Genomic DNA, 25811 nt, shown 5'->3' with positions numbered 1-25811 from the left:
TAATGTACTCATTCAGGTTTTTCTTTCCCTGCAGTAAGTAGGCCAGATTTGCAGTAATCCACAATCTTACTTTACGATCTAAAGAACACATTTGAGCTGCGGTTGTCTATAATTGTATGTGTTATTGTGAAATATCAAAACTAATTGGTTGTTCTACTTGTGATTAAGACATAGAAAGTGACCACTTTCTCAGACCATACACAAAAATAAATTCAAAATGGATTAAAGACCCAAATGTAAGACAGGAAACCATCAAAATCATAGAGAACACAGGCCATAGCAACTCTTTGACATTGGCCATAGCAACTTCTATCTAGATATGTATGTCTCCTGAGACAAGGGAAACAAAAGCAAAAGTAAACTTTTGGGACCCCATCAAGATAAAAAATTCCTGCACAGTGAAGGAAACATCAACAAAACTAAAAGGCAACTGACAAAATGGGAGAAGATATTTGCAAATGATATACCTGATAAAGGGTTAGTATCCAAAATCTATAAAGAACTTATCAAATTCACACCTCAAAAACAAATAATTCAATTTAAAAATGGGCAAAAGACATGAATAGACATTTTTCCAAAGAAGACATACGATGGCCAACAGACATATGAAAAGATGCTCAATATCGCTCAGCATCAGGGAAATATAAATCAAAACCACAATTAAGTATCACTCACACCTGTCAGAATGGCCAAAATTAACAACTCCAGAAACAACAAATGTTGGCGAGGATGTAGAGAAAGGCAAATCTCTTGCACTACTGGTGGGCATGCGAACTGGCGCAGTGACTCTGTAAAACACTATGGAGGTTTCTCACAAAGTTAAAAATAGAACTATGCTACAATTCAGCAATTATCTTACTAGGTATTTATCCAAAGAATACAAAAATACTAATTCAAAGGGACACATGCACCCCAATATTTATTACAGCATTATCTATAATAGGCAAGTTAATGGAAACAGTCCAAGTATCCATCGACTGACAAATGGATAAAGATGAGCTACATATATATAATGGAGTATTACTTGTCCATCAAAAAGGATAAATCTTGCCATTTATGACAACATTGATGGAACTACAGTGTATTATGCTAAGCCAAATAAGTCAGTTATAGAAAAACAAATACCATATTATTTCACTTGTATGTGGAATTTAAGAAACAAAACAAGTAAGCAACAGGGGTGAGAAAGAGACAGAGAGAAAGCAGGAAACAGACGCTTAACTATAGAGAACAAAATGATGGTCACCAGAGAGGAAGTGGAAGGGGAGGATAGGTTAAATAACAGGTGATTGGGATTAAGGAGTGCACTTGTGATAAGCACTGGGTGTTGTATGGAAGTGGTGGATCACTATATTATATATCTGAAACCAATATTATATTGTATGTTGACTAACTGGAATTTAAATAAAAAGGAAAGAAGAAAGAAAGAAGAAAGAAAGAAAGAAAGAAAGAAAGAAAGAAAGAAAGAAAGAAAGAAAGAAAGAAGGAAGGAAGGAAGGAAGGAAGGAAGGAAGGAAGGAAGGAAGGATGGAAGGAAGGAAGGAAGGAAGGAAGGAAGGAAGGAAGGAAGGAGAAGAAAGAAAGAAAGAAAGAAAGAAAGAAAGAAAGAAAGAAAGAAAGAAAGAAAGAAAGGAAGGAAGGAAGGAAGGAAGGAAGGAAGGAAGGAAGGAAGAAGAAGAAGAAGAAAGAAAGAAAGAAAGAAAGAAAGAAAGAAAAGAAAGAAAAGAAAGAAAAGAAAAGAAGAAAGAAAAAGAAAAAAGAGAAAGAAAGGAGCTATTTCTAAACTATCCAACCAAGCTGGATAAGGCATAAAATCATAGTTTTCAAAAAACCACCAGAGAGATGAAGATATAAAGAAACTTAAATAAATTCTAAAAATTACAAGACCTTCATGAAAGAGAAGAAATCCATGGCTACCTCATGCATGCCAGAGTGGCACATGGAAGATAAACCCAATGCAGATGGAGGTGGGGCAAAATAAGCCAAATATTCAATGAGTGTTTAATGGCTGCATGCAGACTGGGGTGACAGATCAGAATTCCAAGGAGCCCTAGGCGTTAGGCTGAGCCTTTATCCATCCACCAAACTTTCTCATGGGCTTCGCCAAGTACACAGGTTGTACACAAAAGGCAGGAGGTTTGATAAGAGAGCTGAGAGAAATCCCCCCTTAGACACAGAGTCTCTACCAAATACAAGTCATCTTCCTAAGATGGGAAGCAGGGCAAGAGAGTGGAGGAAAACCCCTTTGTGGAATTCTAGCACTCTCTGAAGAGTTGAAGGCATCTTCCCTTTGAAGGCTAGGGCAGAGCAGTTGAGCAAAGAAAGATCTCCCATGGCTCCGAAGCTGAGGCATAAAACAAAACAAAGAGCATTCCCCACGGGACTTTCCGGGATAATGGCGATGTTCTATATGTATCTTGCTTTGGGTAATGATTACATGAGTCTATAAAATGTCAAAACTCACTGCAATGGACATGTAAGAACTGTAGGTTTTAAAGTGCACCTCAAATTTAATAACATTTAAAAAAAAAAAAGAATCTAATGTAAAAAACAAAAAGTAACTAATCCATTCAATCACCTCCTTGGAGAAGCCTCAATGTCAGACTGTGAAATCTGGTCTCTCTCTCTCTCTCTCTCTGAGAGCTTGTAAGTGGAAGCCAGCAGACCCTAAGACTCAGTGTGTTGATACAGTACGGATAAGTTGTGGCTGGTCTCAACGTTTTAGAGGAACCTTTCAAAAAAAATTTTTTTGCAGGTTGAAGGGATATGCCTACCAATAAGTCTACAGGAAAACTGTTGAAGCTCAGAAGCATTAAAAACGCAGTGAATCCAACAATGAATGTAAATAATGGAAAACCTGCCTTTTTATCTTGAGGGATGGTTATTCTAGAGTTACAGTCAGTCTAAATGCTCTAATGTACATTCTTCCTGAAAACACACCCATATTCCTGTGAAGCAGAAAAGTTGTCTTCATGCTAGTGAAGCTGAAGAGAAAAAGCTTTCCCTCCTCTGACAGTGTTCCCAGAGCCTTGTGAGAGGGAGTCTTGCTGGTGCCCCAGGGTTACGTGTCAGTTTTGCGGTACTTTCTCTCATAATCTAATTATGGCTGAATAAAAGATGGACATTAAATCCTTGATGACTGTATGTCCCAGGAAAGACTGAGGGTAGCAGAGCTAGCATGGCTGAACAGAGAGAGGGCCCAGGTGACTGTCAGACCAGTTTGGCATCCAGTTTATTTTCTCTACCAACCTAAGTAATGGTGGCAACATGGACTTAGTGGAATGATAATAATACCTAAAGAGAATATTAACATTAGCTAACCCAACTGAGAAATAAGTATGTGCCAGCCACTATGCTACATCCCACCTGCTTACTCATTTGACTTTTATAGCATCAGTGAGATAAAGTACTATTATCATCACCATTTTACAAATGGGAAACTGAGAAGTAGTGGATCCCTGAAGTTGACTCTGGACAGCATGACATAAGAACTCAGTATTTTTTAAGTCCTTCTACAGGAAACACTATTCTGCTTCCCCAAATAATGAAAATAGGCAGGTTTTGGAGTTAGAAAGCCCGGAGTTCAACTCCTGATTTTACAGATACTGACAACATGGCCTTTGAGAGAACAGTTAACCTCTCTAAGCTTCTGTTTCATTCGTATATTACAGGTAACGTTATAAAATAGATGAACATAGGGGAAGAGCAGGAAAAAAAATAAGATAAAAACAGAGAAGAGGCAAACCATAAGAGACTCTTAACTCTAGGAAACAAACTGAGGGTTGCTGGAGGGGAGTTGAGTGAAAGGATGGGGTAACTGGGTGATGGGCATTAAGGAGGACATGAGATGCAATGAGCACTGGGTGTTACATGAAATTGATGAGTCACTAAATTCTACCCTTGAAATTAATAACCACTATATGTTAACTAAATTGAATTTAAATTAATTTTTTTAAATATAGGTAACATAATAACTCAGACATAATAAATAGACAATGTGAAGAACCTGGCCCTTGGTAGGTGCTCAAAAATGGTAATTATTACTGGTAAAAATAAATCATATTACCTCTTTAATACTCATTTCTGGATCTTGTATATATACAAATTATATGTGTGTGTGTGTGTGTGTGTGTGTGTGTGTGTATCAGCAAAGTATACCTAAAGGCATTGAAATGGATAGAAAAGAAGAAATGAAGGATAGAATAAGAGTTCTAATTCATAGTAAAAAAGTCCTTCATAATTACATACACACATTTTTTTCCTAATTTCTTCTCTAGAGGTGCTGAACATAGCAACTTAACATTTTAAGTAAGGTATGTAAGTGATACACACATGAGGGGACTTCTGGAGTATAGACATGCATAAGAACTGAAAGTGTAAACCTTTCTATCTGCAAACATGCATCATGGTGTGCTAGAAATGGTCGTAGAACCACTCAGATTTCATTTCAAATCTATGATTTAATAATTTATGGCTACATGACCGAGCAAGAAAGCTTATTTACCTTCTAAAGCTTCATTTTCTTTCATCTATAAAATGAACAGAATTATACATGGTAGTTTGTGTTAATGATAAGAACATGGGTAAAACACCTAGTCTCTAGTAGATGCCCTATAAATGATAGCTAAATTGTAATCATTATTGTGCCTTTATGTCTTTTATCATAGTCATACTAGCAGTCAATCGCAATTTCCATTTGTTTTCCATAAATCTTATAGTGACCTTATAATTACATGTCAATTTCTAGAATCACTCTAGAATTTGCCCAAAGACAGGGCTTAAAAATTCATTAATTTTTAAAGCTTTCCTTGGTTAGTTACAAAAGGAATTAAGTCAGAAATAATCTTTTTTTAAGCCAATGGACGTGTTTTATTAATTTTTAATTGCAAATTAACTTAAATTTTTAATTAATTATATAGTATTTTAAATTTTTAATTAGACTTTAATTAAAATTATTTCAAGTCTAGAAGGAACTGTTTTTCTCTGTATTTTAGTCAAGTTCTTGTAGGCAATAGACTGGCTGACTCAAAGACTGAAAATTGATCTCTTTTCTGTATGTGGCTTTTAAAACATATATACTCTCCCCTCACAAACACACTCACACACTCACACACACATACACAATCAAACATAAATAATCAGGCAAAGTTTGGAGAAAATCAGAGAGGACTTTACCAGTAAGGAAAGAAGTCAAGGGAGCAACAGAATATGAAAGCAAGAGAGAATTAGGGTCAAGTGAGAGTTGCCCAGGGAAGATAAAAAGCATCATCTTTGAAAGGGAGTTGTGGGCACTCGCTGCATAATATCTGCAGAAGTGTTCTGGGCTCCGGAGAGATGGGCACTCTATCAATACAAGGTATTATGGTTTCTGTCTTTATAACTGAGAGATTGATATTCTCTGGTAAGATTCCATATCCAGTGTAGAAGGAACACAATTAGAAGCCTGAAATAGCACTTTCCCCTTTTTCTCCAACACAAAAGTCTCCTTCCAGTGTGTGACCTTCCATGCAAAACAGTTCATTTTTAAAGCTTAGTTCCAGTCTCTTAAAGATCCTTGGTTACAAGCCATGGGAAAGGATATCATGTGACAGAGGCACAGTGCTTTCTAAGTGACAGGGGAAATGTCCTGCTGTAATCACCCTTACTGAGGAGAACACAACACTCTTTGGTAGTCAGAAGAATTCTTAATCATTCTGAAAACAGAGAGAGGATACCATGCTCTCATTTTTCGACTTTCTTCACTTGTGAAAATATCTCAAGGTGACAATGAATGGATATAGTAGTTAAATTCCTAAGCAGATTTAAAAAGCATGTTATAGGGATAAAAATTCACTTGAGTTTTTTTAAAAAAGAAAAAAAAACTGGCTAGCGCAAGGAAAGTGTTTTTTTCCATCCTTCCATTATCACTGATTATTAAAGTTGTATTCACACTCAGATTGCTGATGGGTAGGAAACATCATGTTATGAATATTATAATTAGAGTATACCATATACAAGCGGTTTGAAATATTAACTCACCATGTCAGCAGAAGAAATAGTTGGCAAATCCTCTGGAGCCAATGTAGTATCATTAGATATTGAGATATTAACTGTAAGAAAAAGACAATCTTTTACCATAAAAATAAAATAAAAATGACCTAACTGCATAACTCAAAATCTAAAAAAGCTAAGTATTAAAAATGTCTTCAACAGTAACATAAAGCATAATGAATTTTTCTTTATTATAATTATATTCACCTTTCACCTAGATAAGAATTACCAAAGATTCAGACATATCTGTTGAACTCTAATCTGATAAGAAACAATGGCAAACATTTAAGAAAATGGTATTACAATTTGTTTCAGGGTTCAAAAAAGAAAAAAAAAAGAAAAAAACTTCACCATTACTAACAGATACTCAATATATTTTGCTTAGTGGAAGAAATGGATGTTAGTAAGAGAGTAAGTTGATCATGGGCTTCATGTATAGTCAAATCTCACAAAATGGAATTTCACTAATTAACCAATTTGGGATTCTTGGTAATTTGGACTGCATGTGAGAAAGTATATCTTTGCAAAATGTGAGAAAACAAAACAAAATATCTTTCAAATACATAATAAATTATATAAATATGGGAATAAACATTTTTCTAATTTTAAAAATTATTTTCATATAACTTGGCATGAGTTATAGGTTTATTAAGAGGCTACTTTCAAAGAAACCTAATTTACTTATTAAACCAACCCTCCTCTTGGAAATATTTCATTTTTTAAAATTTATGTGGCTAAAATTAAAACTATTTTAAAAGTACCCTATAATTAACCTTTTTTTTAATCAGGTAAACCTTTTTCCTATTACGTAAAGCTTTATGTGTCATAAAATAAATTGTTACTAAGAGAATATCCCTGATTTATGGAAATACTGTAAAATGACACGTTTTCATCTTTGAGTGTCACATTTAACATCCAAATTGATAATTATTAATTGTTCCCCTCCTGCCTGTGCCCTCCTGCCCCCAAGCCCTTATACTATCTTTTTACCTCGTCATATTTTAGGTCTTACCTGCATAAGCTCTTAAGGAGAAACAAACAGATTTATTTGATTGCTGAAATTGAGAATATAAGATTCATGAAGAAAGAACATGTCTTGTTCACTGCTTTTCCCCAGAATCTGCTCAGTCTGGCACTTAACTAATAGGAACTCAAAAATATTTATTATTCAACTTAAGAAAACGGAAATTCGGCCATCTGCAAAAATATGGATGAACTTGGAAGGCACTATGCTAAGTGAAATAAGTCAGACGAAGACAAATACTTATAGGTAGACTCTTAAAAAAATTCACAGAAAAATTAAGTACAACTCATAGAAATAAATAGTAGAATGGTGGTTGCCAGGGGTTGGGAGAAATAGGAAGAGGTTAATAAAAGGATACAAACTTTAAATTATAAGAGGAATAAGGTCTGGTGATCTAATGTATAGCATGGTAACTATAGATGATAATACTGTGTTGCATAATCCAAATTTTCTGAGAGTAGGCCTTAGGTGTTCATAAAATAAAATAATATAAAATAGAATAAATAAGTGAGGTGATAGATGTATTAACTTGGTGGGAATCCTTTCATACTGTATGCATATATGAAATTATCATTCTGTACACTTTAAATATATCACACTTTTGTCAATTATACTTGAATAGAGCTGAAAAAATACTTTTTTACTATCAATAAATGAGGCTAAAATAGGGACCATTTAATGACTACAAATGAATGAGAGCAGATAAAGGCAAAAGAAATAAAATAAACAAAGGGGAGAAAATGTTTAGCCTGAGCCCTGGTTTTTCTCAATTTTAGAATCCATTCTAATCTTTGAAAGTTCTGGAATCGTTAAACTTTTAATCTAAAGCTAGCTGCTGCTAGGGCATCCCTATTTCCACAGTAAAACAAGCACATGTGCAAATTATTTTCTTTTTCTATTTCAGTGCAGGCCATGGAAAAAATCAAAACAGGCTAAAAGGATGCTTGGCCCAAACAAAAAAAAGCCAAACATGACTCTATTCCCAAAAGGAAGAAGATGTTAGTACTTTTTTTATTAACAAAACCTAGATTTTCATTACTATTTTGTTTTTTTTAAAGCCTAAAGTATATTTTCTTACATTATTCCATTTGCTCTTTTAAAAACTCCTGAGAGCATGTAACAGATATATTTTCATACCCATTTTATGTTGAATGGGACCCTGAAGCAAGATATGCCAAGTTTCTTGCACAGGATTGTGGAGTCAACCAAAAGTAGAATTGGTACTAAAATCTTGTTCAGCATTCTTTCTTTTCCTACCCAGTATTTTATTTTTGTAACCACAGAATTCAAGGTGGGATAACACTCTCCAATGTCAGATGATGTGAATATGTGAATCTCCACTGCGCACTGATTTGTCTGACTGGTCTGAGCATTTGAAAGAAAAGGGCATATATGAAATCATAGGCTCTATTTAGATGGTGTCTGGAAAGCTGCTCTTCCTCCCAAGCAAGATTCTTTAATGCAATTTTATGAGCTTCCTGTCATAAGAGTGAAGGTCTTTTTGCAACATAATTTTCTGTATAAAAACAAGGAGCAGGAGTGAGGGAAAAAGATATCCAAGCCTCCTTTTTTGTGTGTGTATGTGAAATGAATGACAGATAATAAAGACCACAAGTGAAGCCAATCTGAACTTTCAGTAACTACTTTCAAGTTCTAGATACACATCAGTTCTACTCATCTAAATTCCTCTATCTTTTCAATTTTCCTTTCAGACAAGCTATTAAGGCATACTGGCTCTCAAAATCTCAAAAGACTAGAATCAAAAGGACAGTAAACTTTTCCTGCCTTATTTTAGTATGTAGCTGCTTCAAGAGAATTTCAAAATAAATATACAAACAAGCACTTCCATAAATCTATATTGGCAGAATATGGTAGGGTCCATAAGTAATATTAAAAGTAAATTTCTTTAAGCTCACAGATGAGAAAATGATCAATTCCAATTGGGAGTTTGGTCTACGAGAACCACTAGTCACCCTTTGGATCCAGATACATACAATGCAAGTATTTTGGCAACCAAGTGTAGAATGATCTATGTATATGGAATTTGTAATATCCTTAATTAGGATTCTGAAAAAGTCAAATAGAAAAGCATAAACACACTGCACTCTGTCGGTCTTCACTATTTGCTTCGTACCATGGCTTAGGAAACAAAGAAAGTCTTTGCCCTGGGAATCTGGCTAATGTAGAATTAGCTTCTTGTCACTGGGACAGTCTGTGTCCCATACTTGGTTTCAGGGAGTTTTCACAGGTTGTTCATTTTATGGTCCTTGGATTTTCACCCCTTGATCTTCCTTCCCATGTATCAAATTCTAGCTGATCCTCTGGAACAGGGGAATGAACATTGTCAGTAAACAGACATTTTTAAATGTGCCTGTGAGTGCTCCTATCTTAAGCTCACTTTTTTCCCTCTCCATGTTTAATGAGAGATCTACAGAAAGAACAGAGTACAGGAGCCATGAGCAGGAAGAAAATGGTGACATCCATGTGTCAATGTTAGTATACCTCCTGCATAAGAAATATCAACTTCAATTTTAAGGTTGTCCTTCCTTATTCTCTAGTACCTGGCACCTGGAACTACCCCATGATTCCTCTGCTTTACACAGCAGGAACTGTAGCATTAGGAATTTGCAGGAAAGCTACATGGTCAACTATGAGCAACAAATGGCCATCAAGACAGAAATCTGTCTGCTTCAACATACCACCACATCACAAGTTAGAGACAGGAGTGCTAAGAAAGCTGAGCTATACCTCTGGCTTGACCACCTTCGGGAGCATAATGTCCCCAGACTACCTCACCACATAATCTCGAGGAAGTCACCTCACTGCTCTTGACCACAGGTCCTTCATTCGCGAAGTTGGATTTGAAACAATCTACCTCATAAGGTTACTATGCAGATCAAATAAGACAACGTAGGCAAAGCTCTTAGCACAGTATCCAGTAGCAGGTAAAACTGAAATAGATGATAGCTAAGGTTACTACTAGCTTTATGACCTGGAGAAAGCAAAAATTCACCCCTGGGGGTAAAAAGGGTTTGCTGCCTTACGAGGTTTATGTGATGATTACATACATCTATATTATAATAATACAATATAATATATTGAAATATAGTGTATTAAAATCCTTTAGTAAAATGTCTGACACTTGGATGGTGCTTAAATATTAGCCAAATCTGAACCTATTCCACAACATAGCTTCTTACGATGACAATAATGGAGACGCCTGGTGGCTCAGCAGTTGAGCATCTGCCTTCGGCCCAGGGTGTGATGCCAGGGTTCTGGGATCAAGTGACAAATCGGGCTCCCCCCAGTGAGCCTTCTTCTCCCTCTGCTTCTTTCTCTGCCTCTCTCTCTCTTTGTCTCTCATGAATAAATAAATAAAATCTTTATTTAAAAAAAAAAGGATTACAATAATGCAGAATTGGTTAACTTGGTCTGAATAAGAAAAAAATTTAAGAGTATTCTCCATGATAATGAAAGTTTGTTTTATTCCATTCTACATAAGCTAATCTGAATAAACTGAGTAACTGGAAAACAGATATGGAATAAAACTTGAGTAAGTTTCTTGCTTGCATGGTCACACCATCCTTATTTAAGGGTCCTGGGTAATTTCAGCACGTGAACTCCTCTTAATAAAACCAAATATTTATAATTTAATGTCTAGATCAATAAAAGGCAAAAATGATCTTTGGAGGGATGACAAGGTGAATGAAGAAAACTTTGGGGGAAATAGCTCTTAGGGAAATTACCTGCTACTATCTCAGCCTTGAGCCTTAAAACAAATAAAATCAATAGAAAAATGTTCTTCATTTTTTCTTGTTATTACCCTTTTCATTTTCCTAAGTATTTTTACCAAAACTCATGCTTGAGGTTTTCACTGCAACTAAACAAGTTTAAGTTATGACACTCTCCAATCCATGGACACTTTCTCACATGTGCATCTACGAGACCACACTGGAAGCCAAAAAGTTGAGCTACTATCTGCTATTAAGTGGGATGTATTTAGCCATTATTTTCACACACACACACACACACACACACACACAAAACCTTCTCTTCCATAGCCACTCATCATTACATTTCAGATGTGTATAGACATTACTATGGATACGTTTTCAAATCTGTTTTCATACAAATGCAGAGCTAGAGAATTACACAGGTCTGGTAATTATCCAAATTAATTGCTTCCCATTTTCTGATTCCTGCAAGTATTATACAGAAACTGCTAAACTATTAGTCTAGGAGAGGAAAAGGAAACTATAATGATGGATGTTTCAAATTCCTATGGTTTTCTCAAAAGGCCATATTACCGTGAATGATTAAATGTCAGCTAGTTGGTAGAGTCTCCTTGCAAATGCAAAGCTTGAGTGGTCCTATACCAGAAGGCCTAGTACTTTCTGTTTAACCATTAGTCTATGATTTAAACCTACTTATAATCCAAAAAGGGAATGGTACATAATAAAAACATAATTGCATAGAATATGATGCAGGTCATGGAAGATAAATTAGGATTATCTTTTATTTCCTAATTTTATCTTTTATTTCCTAATTTTCCTTTAATGGGCTTTCTAATTATGAAACACATATTGACTATAACATGGGACCACAGGAGACACAATCCAGCAGTTCTTTTTAATGGTAGCAACATATTGGTGCATAGCATTTATTACGATAATAGAAAAATTATATAGAAAGAAATGGTAATGAGATTCTACTCTAGTGACAACCATTTTAGAGTATTTGGAAGTCCCCTCATGCTGTGAATAAAACAAAGGTCTAGAAATGGAAGCCATGACTACTTCAATCACTTGACTTGGTCTTACAGTTTTATACCAGGGAGAAAGCCATCTTTTACTTAGAGATACTAGAGATAAAAATGTCTCAGTGCCTGAGAAAGGATTTATTCCTCTTAATCATTCACCAATTATTAAACACTCTCTCCCTGGAACAGTCAACAATGTATCAATAAAACATATCCCTTCTGTTAATAATAAAGCATAGTATCTATTCCCTTGAGGCGATTTTCTTGCTTTTCTAATTTGTTTATCATTTTTAGCAAGGCTTCTTTCCCCTCCAGATACAAAACCACACTTCACTTGGTAGGAAAATTTATTTTGACCCTTTCTAAAATATTAATATGCCCTTGAGAGTACAGTCATTGCAACCTTGACACATTAGGCAAATGAACACAGGTATCAAAGTGGAAATGTATTTCTAAAGCATAGGTCAAATGAAAACCTGACCTCATTCATTCAAAAAGTAATTAACACCATTTTAAAAACACATTTTATAAAAAGCTGTGTATGAGTGTGTGTATGTGTGGTGTGGCGGAGTGTATAAGTGTGTATGATGTGGTGTGTGTGGTGTTAAGATGTGTGTGTGCAGGGTGGTATGCGTGTGCGGTGTGATGTATAGGTGTGTGTGGTGTGGTGTCTGTATGTGTGGTATATAGTTGTACGTAGTATAGTGTGTGTGCAGTATGGTGTATATGTATGCGTGTTTGTGTACAGGTACATGTGGTGTGTGTGTGGTGTGTATGATGTGGTATATAGCAGCATGTGTGTACAGGAGTATGTGTGTGATGTATAGGTATGTGTGTGGTGTATGAGTAGTATGATGTGTGTGGTGTGCATTTGTGTGATGAACAGGTGTGTGTGTGTGTGTGCAATATGGTGCATAAGGGTTTGTGTGTATAGGTGTATGTGGTGTAGTGTATAGGTGTATACAGCGTGGTGTGCATGTATGGTGTAGTGCATAGGTATGTATGTGTGTGCTGGGTGTGTGTATGATATGTGTAGTCCACCTCGTTCCAAGTAGCACAATTCTTAAAAGGAAATGAAATAGATCCTCTATAAATTTTTGTTGATAGCAGAAGGGGAAAGACAAAAGAGCAGGAGAAAGAGGGAAAGAAGGGGAAAAGGATAGAGCAGAGTTCATAACAAAATTCTTTCATTTATGTTTTTGAGTGAATTAGACCAAATCCCCTTAAAAGAACTGAACATTTCAGTTCTAGGACTTTAAAGCCTTCTACATGATTATAAACAGTATATAACACTTTTTAGATTTGAGATTCAGTGGAAGATTAAGTGATCTATTATATACTGAACTCCTTAGCATTTTTTTCTTTAAATATGGGTCCAGTGCTTTACATTTATCTACAACAGCACATTAGTTGTTAATTAGGCTTCCAGGAAAAACCTAGTTAGTATCTTTCTCTAGGAAAATCACAGGGAAAATTAAATTTGAACCTCTTTAAAAGAATACAACTAAAATGGGCACCTGGGTGACTCAGTGGTTGAGCGCCTGCCTGCCTTTGGCTCAGGTCATGATCCCAGGGTCCTGGGATCGAGTTCCACATAAGGCTCCCCGCATGGAGCCTGCTTCTCCCTCTGCCTGTGTCTCTGTCTCTTTCTCTGTGTCTCTCTTGAATAAATAAATAAATAAATAAATAAATAAATAAATAAATAAATAAAATCTTTTTTTTTTTTTTTTAAAGAATGCAACTGAAAGATAAAACTGGCTGTTTCATCTTTTGTGAAGCAATGAGAAAAAGAACAAATTTTTACTTAGGTGTCACACAATGTTATGTATACTATTTCATTAAACCCATATAATAACTTCTCAGAGTAGGTATACAATTACTAACCCAGCTCACAGGTCATAAAAAAAATAATAATTAGGTAATTAGCTTAGTCCAGGGTCGCATTGCTAGCGAGAGCTAAATTCACACTCACTTTCCTTTACTCCAAAGCACATACTGTTTATACTTTATCACCCCAACTGTTTCCTGAATTGGGATGTTGGTGATGAAATGTAGAATTGTGAATTATCATTTGGATATTTTTTAATTTTTACTGTTGGCTTCTGAACTGAATCATCTTTCTTATACAGCTTTGCTATATAAGCATCAAGGCACAGTGGGGAAATATAACCTCTACTAGATCAATTACTAGCTACTCTAAGAAAAGGACATTTTAGCACAAAACATGTATCCACCCTGGCTAATTTTCCTTTTAGCGCTTGCACCTGAGCTTTCTTAGTTCTTTAGTGAGAGCCTAAGTAAGTCCATGACTTTGGCGCCTGAACAACAAATGGAGCAAAATGAAAGGAGAAAAAGAGGTATGAATAAATTGAAACTCAGGAAGTGATGGAGATTTACAGAAGCAAGTGAGGACAAGAAAAATAAGGAAGAAGAAGAGGAGGAAAAATTGTCTTCTCAAAGCACAAAAAAACTCAACAATATTATCGTGGCCATGAATAGAGTTTCCTTAGTGATTAAGTGACCCCTATTTCCCTTCCTGTAAAATCATTTCTCAGTTTGCAGGATCATGACTCCATCTGTGTAGTTTCTGGTTCACTGTTACATACTGTCTCTGTTGAAAAACAAGTCACCCGCCAGTTTAAATATTATTGACTCATTGACCGAATTCTTTTATTAGGAGTGCATGTTGTGATGAAAGGCCAGGCTTTTGTTGTCTTTAGAATACTTACCGTGGCTGTACGTGTAACTGTATTATTCTCTAACTATCATTTTTCAATTTGTTATCATGAAGTACTAAGTTTATGGTGGCATATAGTTTTCTCTCAAAAAATATTAAGGCTATGAGAGAGACACACAAACACTCATTTTAAGGGGTTTTATAAAATATGAGATTGCACGAAAATCGAGATATCCATTTGCCTTTTCCAAACCAGAAACAGATTTTATTTCCATAGGTTAAAATAATCCTTCACAATCATATACACATCCTTCACAGGTGCCTTTCATCTAGACAACTCTAAAAATACTGGGTGCAACCAACAATCTTGTTGCAGAATAAGCCAACTGCCCAACAATGTTTGCTTAGAGGGGGGATGAAGAAGACTGGTTTGTTGGTTCTATCATTCATACTTGCTGACCTTAAATTTTAATAAATAATAACAGCAGTAACAATGGCAGTTAACAACTACTTATCAGAAGCTGTCCTAAGTAAAAAAAAAAAAAAAAAAAAAAAAAAAAAAAAAACCTGTCCTAAGTACTTTGTCTGAAATAACTCATTTTCTCCACGCAGTATAACAATTCTATAAGGTACACACTATTATTAACCCCATTTTACCAATGAGGAAGGTGAGGCAAAGCTTCCTTAGGAAAAGGAACTTGCCCAAAGTCACACATAGGGCATTAGTAGCCAAGCTGGGACTTAAATACAAGATTTTCTGACTTCAAATCCCTGCTATACTGCTTTACTGGTACCACCTAGAGGTAGTAGGAATTGTCAGAGTTCTTCCAAGACAGACTTTTTATACAAGCTAGAGAAAACAGGTCAAAGGCAAAGCTATCTCCACCTTCACCTACTATTCACTGTGCATGTTTCAAGCCTCAAGATAACTTTTATAAGAAAAATGATCCTGGGACCCCTGGGTGGCACAGTGGTTGAGTGTCCCTTCGGTTCAGGGCATGATCCTGGGTCCGGGGATCAAGTCCCGCATCCGGCTCCCCAGAGGGAGCCTGCTTCTCCCTCTGCGTGTGTTTCTCATGAATGAATAAACGAAGGAAGGAAGGAAGGAAGGAAGGAAGGAAGGAAGGAAGGAAGGAAGGAAGGAAGGAAGGAAGGGGAGGGGAAGGGAGGGGAGGGAGGGAGGAAGGAAAAAGAAAACAACGATACTTCTTGGAAGGAAAATTACATGTAAGATCTTTATATATTTTCATGGCTGAAACCATTCAAATATGTCTTCCTTGGCTTCATGTTACCCCCTCCACCAGCATCCAATTAAAACAAGGAGCACCAATTTCCATAAGCCTCAGGTAGGTAGATCTTCTTTGCTCCAGGTGTGCTGGCAAAGCCCTCATTGGGCTTTATGAATACCTCAAACCTTAAAACAACTGAGAAAGTTTTTTTTTTTCCTTTAGAAAACTTTGTTGAATGACTACTCAAATTTGCCTATGAAGTCAGATTACAGACTTTTTTCATATAAATACTTACATATCAATAAAGACAGAAATAAATGAAGGGGAAAGTTAAAAAATCCTATAGTTAAATACATCTGTGAGCCAATATTTTGAACATGCATAGTATGGACTTCTCCTGAAGGTCCACAATGGAGGATAACCTCCTTTTTCTTTTAGGAGAAGTTCTCCATGGTTATGTAATGGTAACATCTGTGTTTCAAGCATATTTAATTGACCCTAATGATAGTATCTATCATGTATCGAGAGCTTACTCTCTTCTATGCAGTTTTTTTTTAAGGTTTTATTTATTTATTCATGAGACAGAAAGTGAAGCAGAGGGAGAAGCAGGCTCTCAGCTCTCCAATTCAGAACTCGATCCCAGGACCCTTGGGATCACAACCTGAGCCAAAGGCAGATGCTTACCCAAACGAGCCACCCAGGCGCCCTTCAAGCAGTTTTTAAGTTATGAAATATCTGTAATCAGTATATATTTTAACAATAAGTTTTTGCACCCATATGTCTTTCATGTTGCCTGAATCTTTAAACTTCCGCATTATACCGATCTCCGCTTTTTAAGCATGTGTTTTGTTTTAATGCGTGTTTACTATTCTTAAAGAAGACAAAAGAATCCATGAGCGCAAAACCCAACGATGCCCTATCTTTTCCTCAGTGTTACTGACTGACCCAATTTTCTCTTGGCTCTTACTACTCAAGATGTATGCAGGTCTTCTAAAATCTCTCCACCAAAGTGGCAGAGAAGAATTCAGATACGACACCAAGATATCTGAGAGCAATCTGACACAGCCTGTCAGAAGCATTAAAATTCTCTGTAGTCTCTTGTTTCGTTTTTAAATTCATAATCATTTTGTTTGCCTCCTAGTCTATAATCCATCCATGTTTGTTTTACTGTAATTAAGAGGTTTTTTTCCTCAGGGATGCCTGAGTGGCTCAGTGGTTGAGCATCTGCCTTTGGCTCAGGGCATGATCATGGGGTCCTGGGATCGAGTCCCACAGCAGGCTCCCTTCAGTACAACAGTGTACCGAGGGCTGTATAAACCTGAGCATAGATGTGGTGGGGCACATGTATGCAATGTGTACTTCTACTTAGAGATTCTGAGTCTCACTATGTCTCTCCCTTTCTCTGGGTCTCTCATGAACAAATAAATAAAGTTTAAAAAAAAAAAAGAGGTTTTTCCTCAGAATCTCTAAGTAGAAGTACACATTGCATACATGTGCCCCACCACATCTATGCTCAGGTTTATACAGCCCTCGGTACACTGTTGTGCTCCTCCTGCTACAAGATCTTTGTCAGAAGCATGGAGTGTACATGAATTTTTATTTATTCTAAGGGACAATGACCTGTAGCTAATTGCATGACCTGGGATAACTAACATCATCACCATTAGTTATAATCAGTCTGACACAAATGTCTACCCCTCATCCTCCCAGAGCAAATATAAAACAACTTTCCCCATTGTGAATCTTTTCTCCCAAAATGCCTTTCATATTATAAAATGATGATGCATTACTCCAAAAAAAAAAAATCCCAAAGACCAAATTGAGCACTTTTTGGGGGACAAGTCCTGATGCTGACCCAGGTTTGACAAGATGGATATTAAAGTGCTAAGATGTGTAGCATCATATTCCTTACTCAAAACTTACTTTTTACTTTTATGCCTTTCTGAACTCCAGAATGTAAATCTTCCCTGAGAGCATAACATTCCTTCTTTTCTTTCTTCCTTCTTTTCTTTCTTTCTTTCTTTCTTTCTTTCTTTCTTTATTTATTTATTTTTCCTTTTCTTTTCTTATTTACCTTTTCTAGCATAGATGAACTATAAGGCTCTACTTTACCACTAGGTGACTCCACTCTGAATCTTTTTTTTTTTTCACGCTTCAAATTATATACAGTGAATGAGTACCTTGTTTCTTCTAAAAGCTTACAACCATCTATTTAGACTTTTGGAAGAGATTCCTATAGTAATAAGGAAACAGCAAAATATGGCACAGAAGTTCAGAGGACTACTGAGTTGGTCTGGTCCTTATATCTGTTAATATTTGTACCTGGTTCCCTCAACTATCAGATAATTTCAAGAATAATGTACACTAAATTTCTTTGCAAATACTACAGTTTGAGTTAATTTCAAAGTATGAGCTAATTATGTTCACATTTCAGAGCTTCTGGTTTCACTTCCCGATTGCATCACATGGCTAAGATACCTTGGGTGATGAGATTTCAAATTCAGCAGGATGGTTTCTCAGAGAAAATAAAAACCTTCTCCTGAGGATCATGATAAAAATTTGCATGCATGGAGCCTATACCTTTCTCCAAACACAGGGTAAGCAAAAACACTAAGCATGATGTCCTCACCTGGGTCGGGAGGCATACAAGCACAGGAAAACTGAGTATTGTAGCCCACTTTGAAGTCAGAGTTGATGGGGTAGTAGTCAGCTAGCTTGATCATCTTCTTGAAAGCATCATAGATAAAGATGAAGCTAATCAGAGAAGAGAAGCCCTCTTCAGTAAAGCGAGTGAAGTACTGAACCAGGAAGCTGGCATCTGTGGCTACCAAAATGAGACACAGGAAGGCTGACCACAAGCCAATCCACAGGCGAAACTCCAGATAGTCAAAATTATGGTCCCTGGAAAGAAGAAAGAAAGGTATTTAGACTCCTCCTCCATGGAACTCAAGGAATAATAGAAAACTGCCCAATGACCTCAGAATGATTGCTCAAAATAAGCACTCACTTTTAGCCTCTAGATATAAAGCTTAGTCTTAGTTTCATCCAGAAAATATTAAGTTTGAAGGTGTGATCTAGTGACATTATTATGCTACCATAAGGAAATAATCCTAGAAGTTTAAGAATGGCATATCAAAAGTAGTCATACCATTTGTATGTAAATAACTCAATTTTCTCATTCAGAAAATCTGGTCCCTGCCTTAATGGAGTTTATAAAATAAACACTTTGGAAGGGCAGCCCGGGTGGCTCAGCAGTTTAGCACCACCTTCAGCCCGGGGCGTGATCCTGGAGACCCGGGATGGAGTCCCATGTCGGGCTCTCTGCAGGAAGCCTGCTTCTCCCTCTGCCTGTGTCTCTGTGCCTGCCTCTCTCTCTCTCTCTCTCTCTCTCTCTCGAATAAATTAAAATAAAATCTTTGTAAAAAAAGAAAGTGTCATGTTGATACCCAGTATGCACCCAATAAATGTTTGTGCGCTTTACTGGTTAATGAAAACACTAAGATAAATATAGTCTCTGACCCCACCTCATTGCAGTCTCCTGAGAGAGACAAACTGATAAACATAATCACACCATAAAATACTACATGATGTCTAAAGATTCCCACAGAGTATCCCAGAAGAACAACTAATTCTGGCTGGGGGGACAAATGGAGTTGCAGCAAAAACTCAAAGCAATTAAGGGTAAATAGGATTAGTATACTGTAGTCAGATCCAGAAAGGCTGCCTTGCCATGCAATAGCCAGATGCAGCCGCTTCTCATGAAGCTTGTGCACAGACATATCTTCCTGCTAAAGTTGTGTGTGAAGCATCTTGCCACCACCTTGTTTTTTGTCTGTTCCTATCCCACAGCAGTCTTAGAATAAGCTGCCTCCATCAGAGTACGCCATTGTTTTTTTGAAGGCTTTTCCATTTCTTATAAGTAAATTAGTTCACGTTTGGGAAAAGATGGGTCAAGTGTTGACATTTTACCATTTCATACTGATTCTTTTAAAACTATGTGAAGATTACTTATAGTATCTTTTTCTCATCATTTGTGATGAAAAAGCAAATAGTAGTAGTCATATTTCTCCTACAAGAAAAAGTCTAAATCAAGGATCCTGCATGCTTGAAGCTCTACAGTCTTGCTTTTAAACAATGGATTTCTGATAGTGATATATTTTAATACTTTGCTAAAGGAATGACATCAACATCTTCACCACCACCAAGTTTGGGCCACCAAGAAGTATTTGCTTAATTATAAGTCCTTAATGGACATCCATGTTTGCCCTGACCAAAGTCATTTTCCACATCCCAGCCAAACTAATCTTTTAGAATGTAAATAAGATCCCCCACCTCCATTTAAAACTTTTTGATGGCTTCACACTAATCTTAGAATAAACTTTAAATTCTCTAAGCTAACACAATGCTTGACATATAGGTTTCCAGTGAAAACTTGCTAGATGAATTAAGGTATGCCTATGTGGCTTAGGATTTGAAACAGTTACTGACATGACCTACGAGCCATCACAGGGAGCCAGGAGATCCTGAGTGAAAATTTTACATAATATTAGAATTACAAGTTCCTTATATACTGTGATGGTTAGTTTTATGTGTCAACTTGGCTGGACCACGTGGTACCCAGATATTCGGTGAAACATTACTCTTGGTGTCTCTGTAAGGGTGGTTTTGGTGAAATTAACATTTAAGTTGGCAGACTCTGAATAAAGCAATGGCTTTCCACAATGTGGGTGAAACTCACCCCATCAAGTTCTTCAACCAAATAAAGTAAAATACTTGCCAACCCCAAGCAAGAAATTTTCTCCAGTAGGTTGCATTTGGATTTTATCCAGAACACGCCTCTTTCTGGTTCTACAGGAGACACCCTTCGAACTGGAACTGGAACATCAATTCTGCTGGGTCTCCAGCCTGCTGGCCCACCCTGCAGATTTCTGACCTGCTAGTCTCTATAACCTGTGAGCCAATTCCTTAAATAAATCTCTTTATCATATTGGTAGTTTCCCTGGAGAACCTTAATACAGAGACAAATTAGTCAAATAGGTCTCATTTTATAGATGAGGGCACCAAGGCCAGTGGAAGTTAAGTCATTTATCCAGTGCCAAAGCCTTGATGGCAGAACTGAACCAGAAACCAAATCTCTACATTCCTGGACTGGTCCTTTAAAAAATTTACACCATCATTCCCCTACCTGATTTGTATTTAGGGTGGACCTTTCAAAAAAAAAAAATCACTGTCCTTTGTTTCCCTCTTTTCACCAAATCACATAAATTTTACCAAAGCAGGATATTATTGACACTAGGGTAGAAAGTTATCACCTATGGATTTCCTGGAATCTTTCTGAAGACAACTTTGCATTCTCCTATAGTTCCCTTTGCATCTGGAACCCCACTGCTTAATCCTGTGCATGTCTCTGTGAGATAAGTGGACTATAGAGAAAGCTAAATTCTAGGAATTTGAGATAATTTACATTATCACAGAATGAGTCAAGTTTCAATAGAGCTAAGAAACAGTACTTCTGAGCCAGCAAACTTTTTTCTTAAAATAAAAATTTTTAACAATTATCTAGTTTTAGCTTCCTTAACGGGATGAAGTTAGGACAATCTTGATTTGTTCTGGGAATGCTAATGGTTGCTGAGAGTATTGATGTTTACAGGACAGGATGAGAAACAAATCCAATAACTAGCTAAGGGTTAGGAACATTCAGTTTGAGTACAAAGGAAAAAACTGCATGTATAAACTTAAATCTTAGGATCTAAACAATATACCAAAATAGCTCCTCTAAAATACTTAAATATTCTCAAAGTAGCTCTATAAGATAAACCCAAATAAAATCACTAAAACCCATGGCACTTCATTGTAAAAGTGATGTTTACAGCAGCAATAAGAAAGAGGAATAAGAGATGAGAAACTTTTTAAAACAACTTGATCAACAGTAATGACTACAATAAAATGGCAGTATTACATCCAATAAGATTATCAGTCCCTTTAGTGCCAAGTTTAAATAGCAATTAAGTTATACAAAGTAACAGGAAATGATAGGAAAGACAAAAGAAACTATTGTGAATTCAAATGAAAAAATGGGTTTACATACTTATGCTTTCACTGTGTTCCTAGATATTTTGAATTATAGTTTGTTTCTAAGCAGCATAGAACCAAGGTACAAACTGAAGAACTCATCTGAAACATGCTACAGAAATTAATGTTTAGTCAATGCCAAATATAAACTCCCTAAAACTACATGAATAAATCCAGTAATAGAAGAAAATAATCATTTGAAAACCCTTAAGTAAATTGTTCAAAGAATAGAAGGAAAAAAAATATTGAATGACCAAATGACAATTATGCAGGTTAGACTCCAACTTTAATTATGAGGCTACCATGGTGGTAAACTTCTTTCAGATTCCTCACTCAAGAAAAAGAAAAGGCATCTAATTCTCTGTTACTGGCTTAGAATGTGTGAAAACAGCGCAAAGGAGGCTGCAGAATTAGGAAAATAAAACTACAACTGACATTTGGAAACTTGTAAGCTCTTTCCTTTGTTCTGTCATGGATTTTAAAAGGAGGTGACATTATGTCTTTCATATTCCTTTATGATTCTCCAGTTTATAGGGCAAACATTAAAACTGTATCCCATGTTAGAAGGACATCTGTGGATTTTGTGGAGTTTATGTTTGAGTCCACTGAAGCTACAAAACAAGGATTTATCTACTTCTCAAAAAATGGTAAAATATGTTGGGGAAAAATCTGGGCAAGACAGACTAGACCAGTTTCTTTACCGAAGGATTTCTCAGATTCCTTAGTAAGCGAAAGTGTAAAGTGAATTACTGGGAGGGAGATAAAATATACAGCACTTTCCAGATTTATTGGGATCACAGCAGCTTTTTGTCCACTGAATAACGAAAATGGGACTAGAAGTTGAGGAAATACACTCTGAGAAATAGTGATCTACACAAATAATCTGTCTCTAGACAAAATATTAGCACTGTTATTCTAATATTTAAGCAAATGATACAGCATTGTGAATAAAATACTAAGGTTTGCCACATAAGCACCACATGCTACTTGGTGATGAATTTAAAGCACAGTTTCTCAAATGTTTCTTGTTGCTTTACAACTGTTTTCAAATAAATCACTTGGAACTATGTTTACATTACCAATTATGATGAAACAGAAGGGAAAGTGAGAAAGGAACTTGCTTAGTGAAAGGAAATAACCTCTATCCTACAATTATCTAAAGTAAACTGGGATGCAAACATTTTCTGTATATTAAAACTCTGATCACATTGCATCCAATAAATCTTTCTGCAAAGGTTGCACATGTTTGTTCCTGTTTATAGTACATGCTTGTTTCATCTTCCACAAAAGCTTTCTTGTCTCCCACAGTGTTTTCTTAAACATATAAAAACGGTTTAACTTTCTATAAACTGACACGAACAGAATTCTTTCCGATGTCCTTCTGAGAACTATGATGGAAGAGGGTTTGTAGTGATGAGCTACAGAAGATTCATATTATTTAAAATTCAAACTTTAAATTTTCATAAGACCCTTGCTGATGTTCTCAACCCAGTTTTCAAAACACTAGTTTTAAATCCTCATTCCTTCTTCTACCTCGTAATTCTTTTTGATGGCACACACAATTTCAAAGGCTACTGTGCCAGTACCTAAGTCCATGAGGTATCACGTAGGTAATAAAATTTCCAATAATAAACTCTTAAAAATGTATAACAATATAAGAATATGGAAATTCCAACAAGGAATGTCAGCAAGTCATGTGAAATTCTGCAATCTGCCTAAGGATTGAGAACTGCTGGGATAGGCAATTCTGAGAGGTATCAAGTTCATTAGAAAGAGGCCAGAATACTCAGTTTGATTTTGAATCTATTTGTGTGTTAATGTGGCCAGTTGGATAATTCGCTTAACTTGATTTTTCTCCTTCTTAAAATGATCCATCAACTTCTAAAAGAAAATATGATATCACAGTCGTTATGTCCATTGGGAGTGTCTAGTGATTCCATAAGAGGCACAGGCTCCCGAGTCAGCAGGAATTCAAATTCCAGGCCTACAAACAACAGATGATGGATCCTTCAGCAATGCGCTCACCCTCTCCCTGCCTGTTTTCTCATCTATAAAACAGGGTATGGTCCCTACACCTCACAGTATTGCTACAGGACTCAAATGAGGGAATCCATGCAATATACGTAGGATAATACTTGGTATCTTGGTACGTGATCAGCACTCAACAAATGTTATTACTCAGTTGACTCTTAAGACGTATCTTTAGTTAAGAACACTGAAATCAGGGCAGCCCAGGTGGCTCAGCAGTTTAGCATCACCTTCCATCCAGGGCCTGATCTTGGAGACCTGGGATCGAGTCCCATGTAGGGCTCCCTGCATGGAGCCTGCTTCTCCCTCTGCCTATGTCTCTGCCTCTCTCTCTCTCTCCGTGTCTCTCATGAATAAATAAATAAAAATCTTAAAAAAAAAAAAAACTGAAAACAGGATTAGGAGCAGTGGATCACTGGAGCCACTAGTCTCTCATTAATGAGCCATGTGACCTTGAACGAGACATTTCATTTTTCTAATGTATCATCAGGATCATGGCAGGAAATAGAAGGCATTCTCAAATGGAAATTGTAAAGAAAACTTAATAAATGGGCTATTTACAAAGGTGTCAGTAACAGAGAATGGCAAGGTACTCAGGGACTAGCAAAATCAGGAAGCCACTTTTACCTCCTGGCTTGAAAAGACCAAGGAAGAAATAGAGTCATCAGAGCCTGGAGAGGCCAGAACCAGAACAGAGGAGCCACCTTACAGGGGCTACAGTCAGGGAACAAGCTATTGTCAGACTGCTGTGTTAAAGCAGGGCCAGTGAGGTGCCGAAAGGTAGACACACACCCCTACCTCTCTCCCTTCCTGTCCTACTGATGCACTACTAAACCCAAGAAGCCAGCAGGCAAAGGAGTTTAGGTGTTGCAATCCACATGGGGCAGCCCCTGAGGCACAAAGCAAGACTACAGGGGCAGAGAATGATGATGAGAGAAGCAGATAGTATGCCATATGGGCCTCAGCTGAATCAAACGTAAAATGAGTGTTGGAATACGTAATCCCAAAGGGCCTTTCAACCTACATCTTAAAATTCCCATATGCTGACTGATCTAATTATTATTCTACACTCAGTCTAGACTATGAATGTTCTACGATCAAACCATCCTAATTTATAATTAGATATGTATATACATACTTGCTGAAATTAAATAGAAGCCTCTCAAAAACTAGAACAGGTCCTGTGCTGCTCAAAATAGTGAGGGGTTGACCGGCAAACAGGCAAAAGATGGCTCCAGAGACAGCTGTGCCCAGGAAGCTCTCCAACACACCCTAATAGAAAGAAAATAAAGCTGTTAAGAGAAACACATCTTTTTTCTTCCCATGTGTGATGTCACTAGGGAAATTAAGCACATGAATATGCTATTATGAGGGCCATAGCAAACATAGCAAATAGACATGAGGAATTAAGATTCTTACCAGTATAAATATTACCATTTATTTCACTGTAAGATTTAGTCATCCCTCCCTACTCCAAGGGCTGATCTGCTCCAAAGAACTCTTGTAACTATAATGACTGGTGGTTGACTACAGAAGGCAAAAGGTGACTCTGATCCATCCTAAAAATATTAATCAAAGCTTCTGCATGTTAAATCATACTGTGTAATACCACCAAGTGGGTAGAAGTGATTCCGTACTTTTGGTGATGTTTTTCTCTTCATGGTTACCTTCAGTGTTTGTTTCAGCCTGACTTCACTTGCACATAGTAGGTATGTATAAGTAGTTACATTTTATACACAAAAGCTATTTTTCTAAAGGAAAGATTTGAGAGGGGAGCAAAGCGGGACAAAAAAAGTTAGTTGCCCTTTATCCTGCAATCTCTAAGACACCAACTCCAAAAAAAAAAAAATTCTCATTACATACTCTTTGTCCAATGTAAACTTATAGAAGAGCTTTAATTTATTTTAGAGGAAATACATATGTAGGAACATGAGTAACTAAATCTTTGTGGCCACACCTCCCCATAGTTGTATCTCTGGAAACTCAACCCAT

The 25811-nt window shown here is 36.6% G+C and overlaps 1 protein-coding gene across 10 annotated transcripts in view; it reads right to left on the bottom strand.

Moving 5' to 3' along the window:
* Positions 1-25811, bottom strand: part of SLC4A4 (solute carrier family 4 member 4) — a 343433-nt gene that overhangs the window by 69689 nt on the left and 247933 nt on the right. For all 10 annotated transcript variants that reach the window (XM_072775341.1, XM_072775342.1, XM_072775345.1 and 7 more), the window contains 3 exons: positions 24958-25091; positions 18349-18620; positions 6019-6089 (listed from right to left, as the gene is read on the bottom strand). In XM_072775341.1, the coding sequence (XP_072631442.1) occupies positions 6019-6089; positions 18349-18620; positions 24958-25091 (477 nt within the window). The remainder of the gene's footprint in view (positions 1-6018; positions 6090-18348; positions 18621-24957; positions 25092-25811) is intronic.

Source organism: Canis lupus, chromosome 14 (genome assembly GCF_048164855.1).
Source record: "Canis lupus baileyi chromosome 14, mCanLup2.hap1, whole genome shotgun sequence".
Taxonomy (NCBI): Eukaryota; Metazoa; Chordata; class Mammalia; order Carnivora; family Canidae; genus Canis; species Canis lupus.
This window is presented reverse-complemented; position numbering and strand designations above follow the sequence as displayed.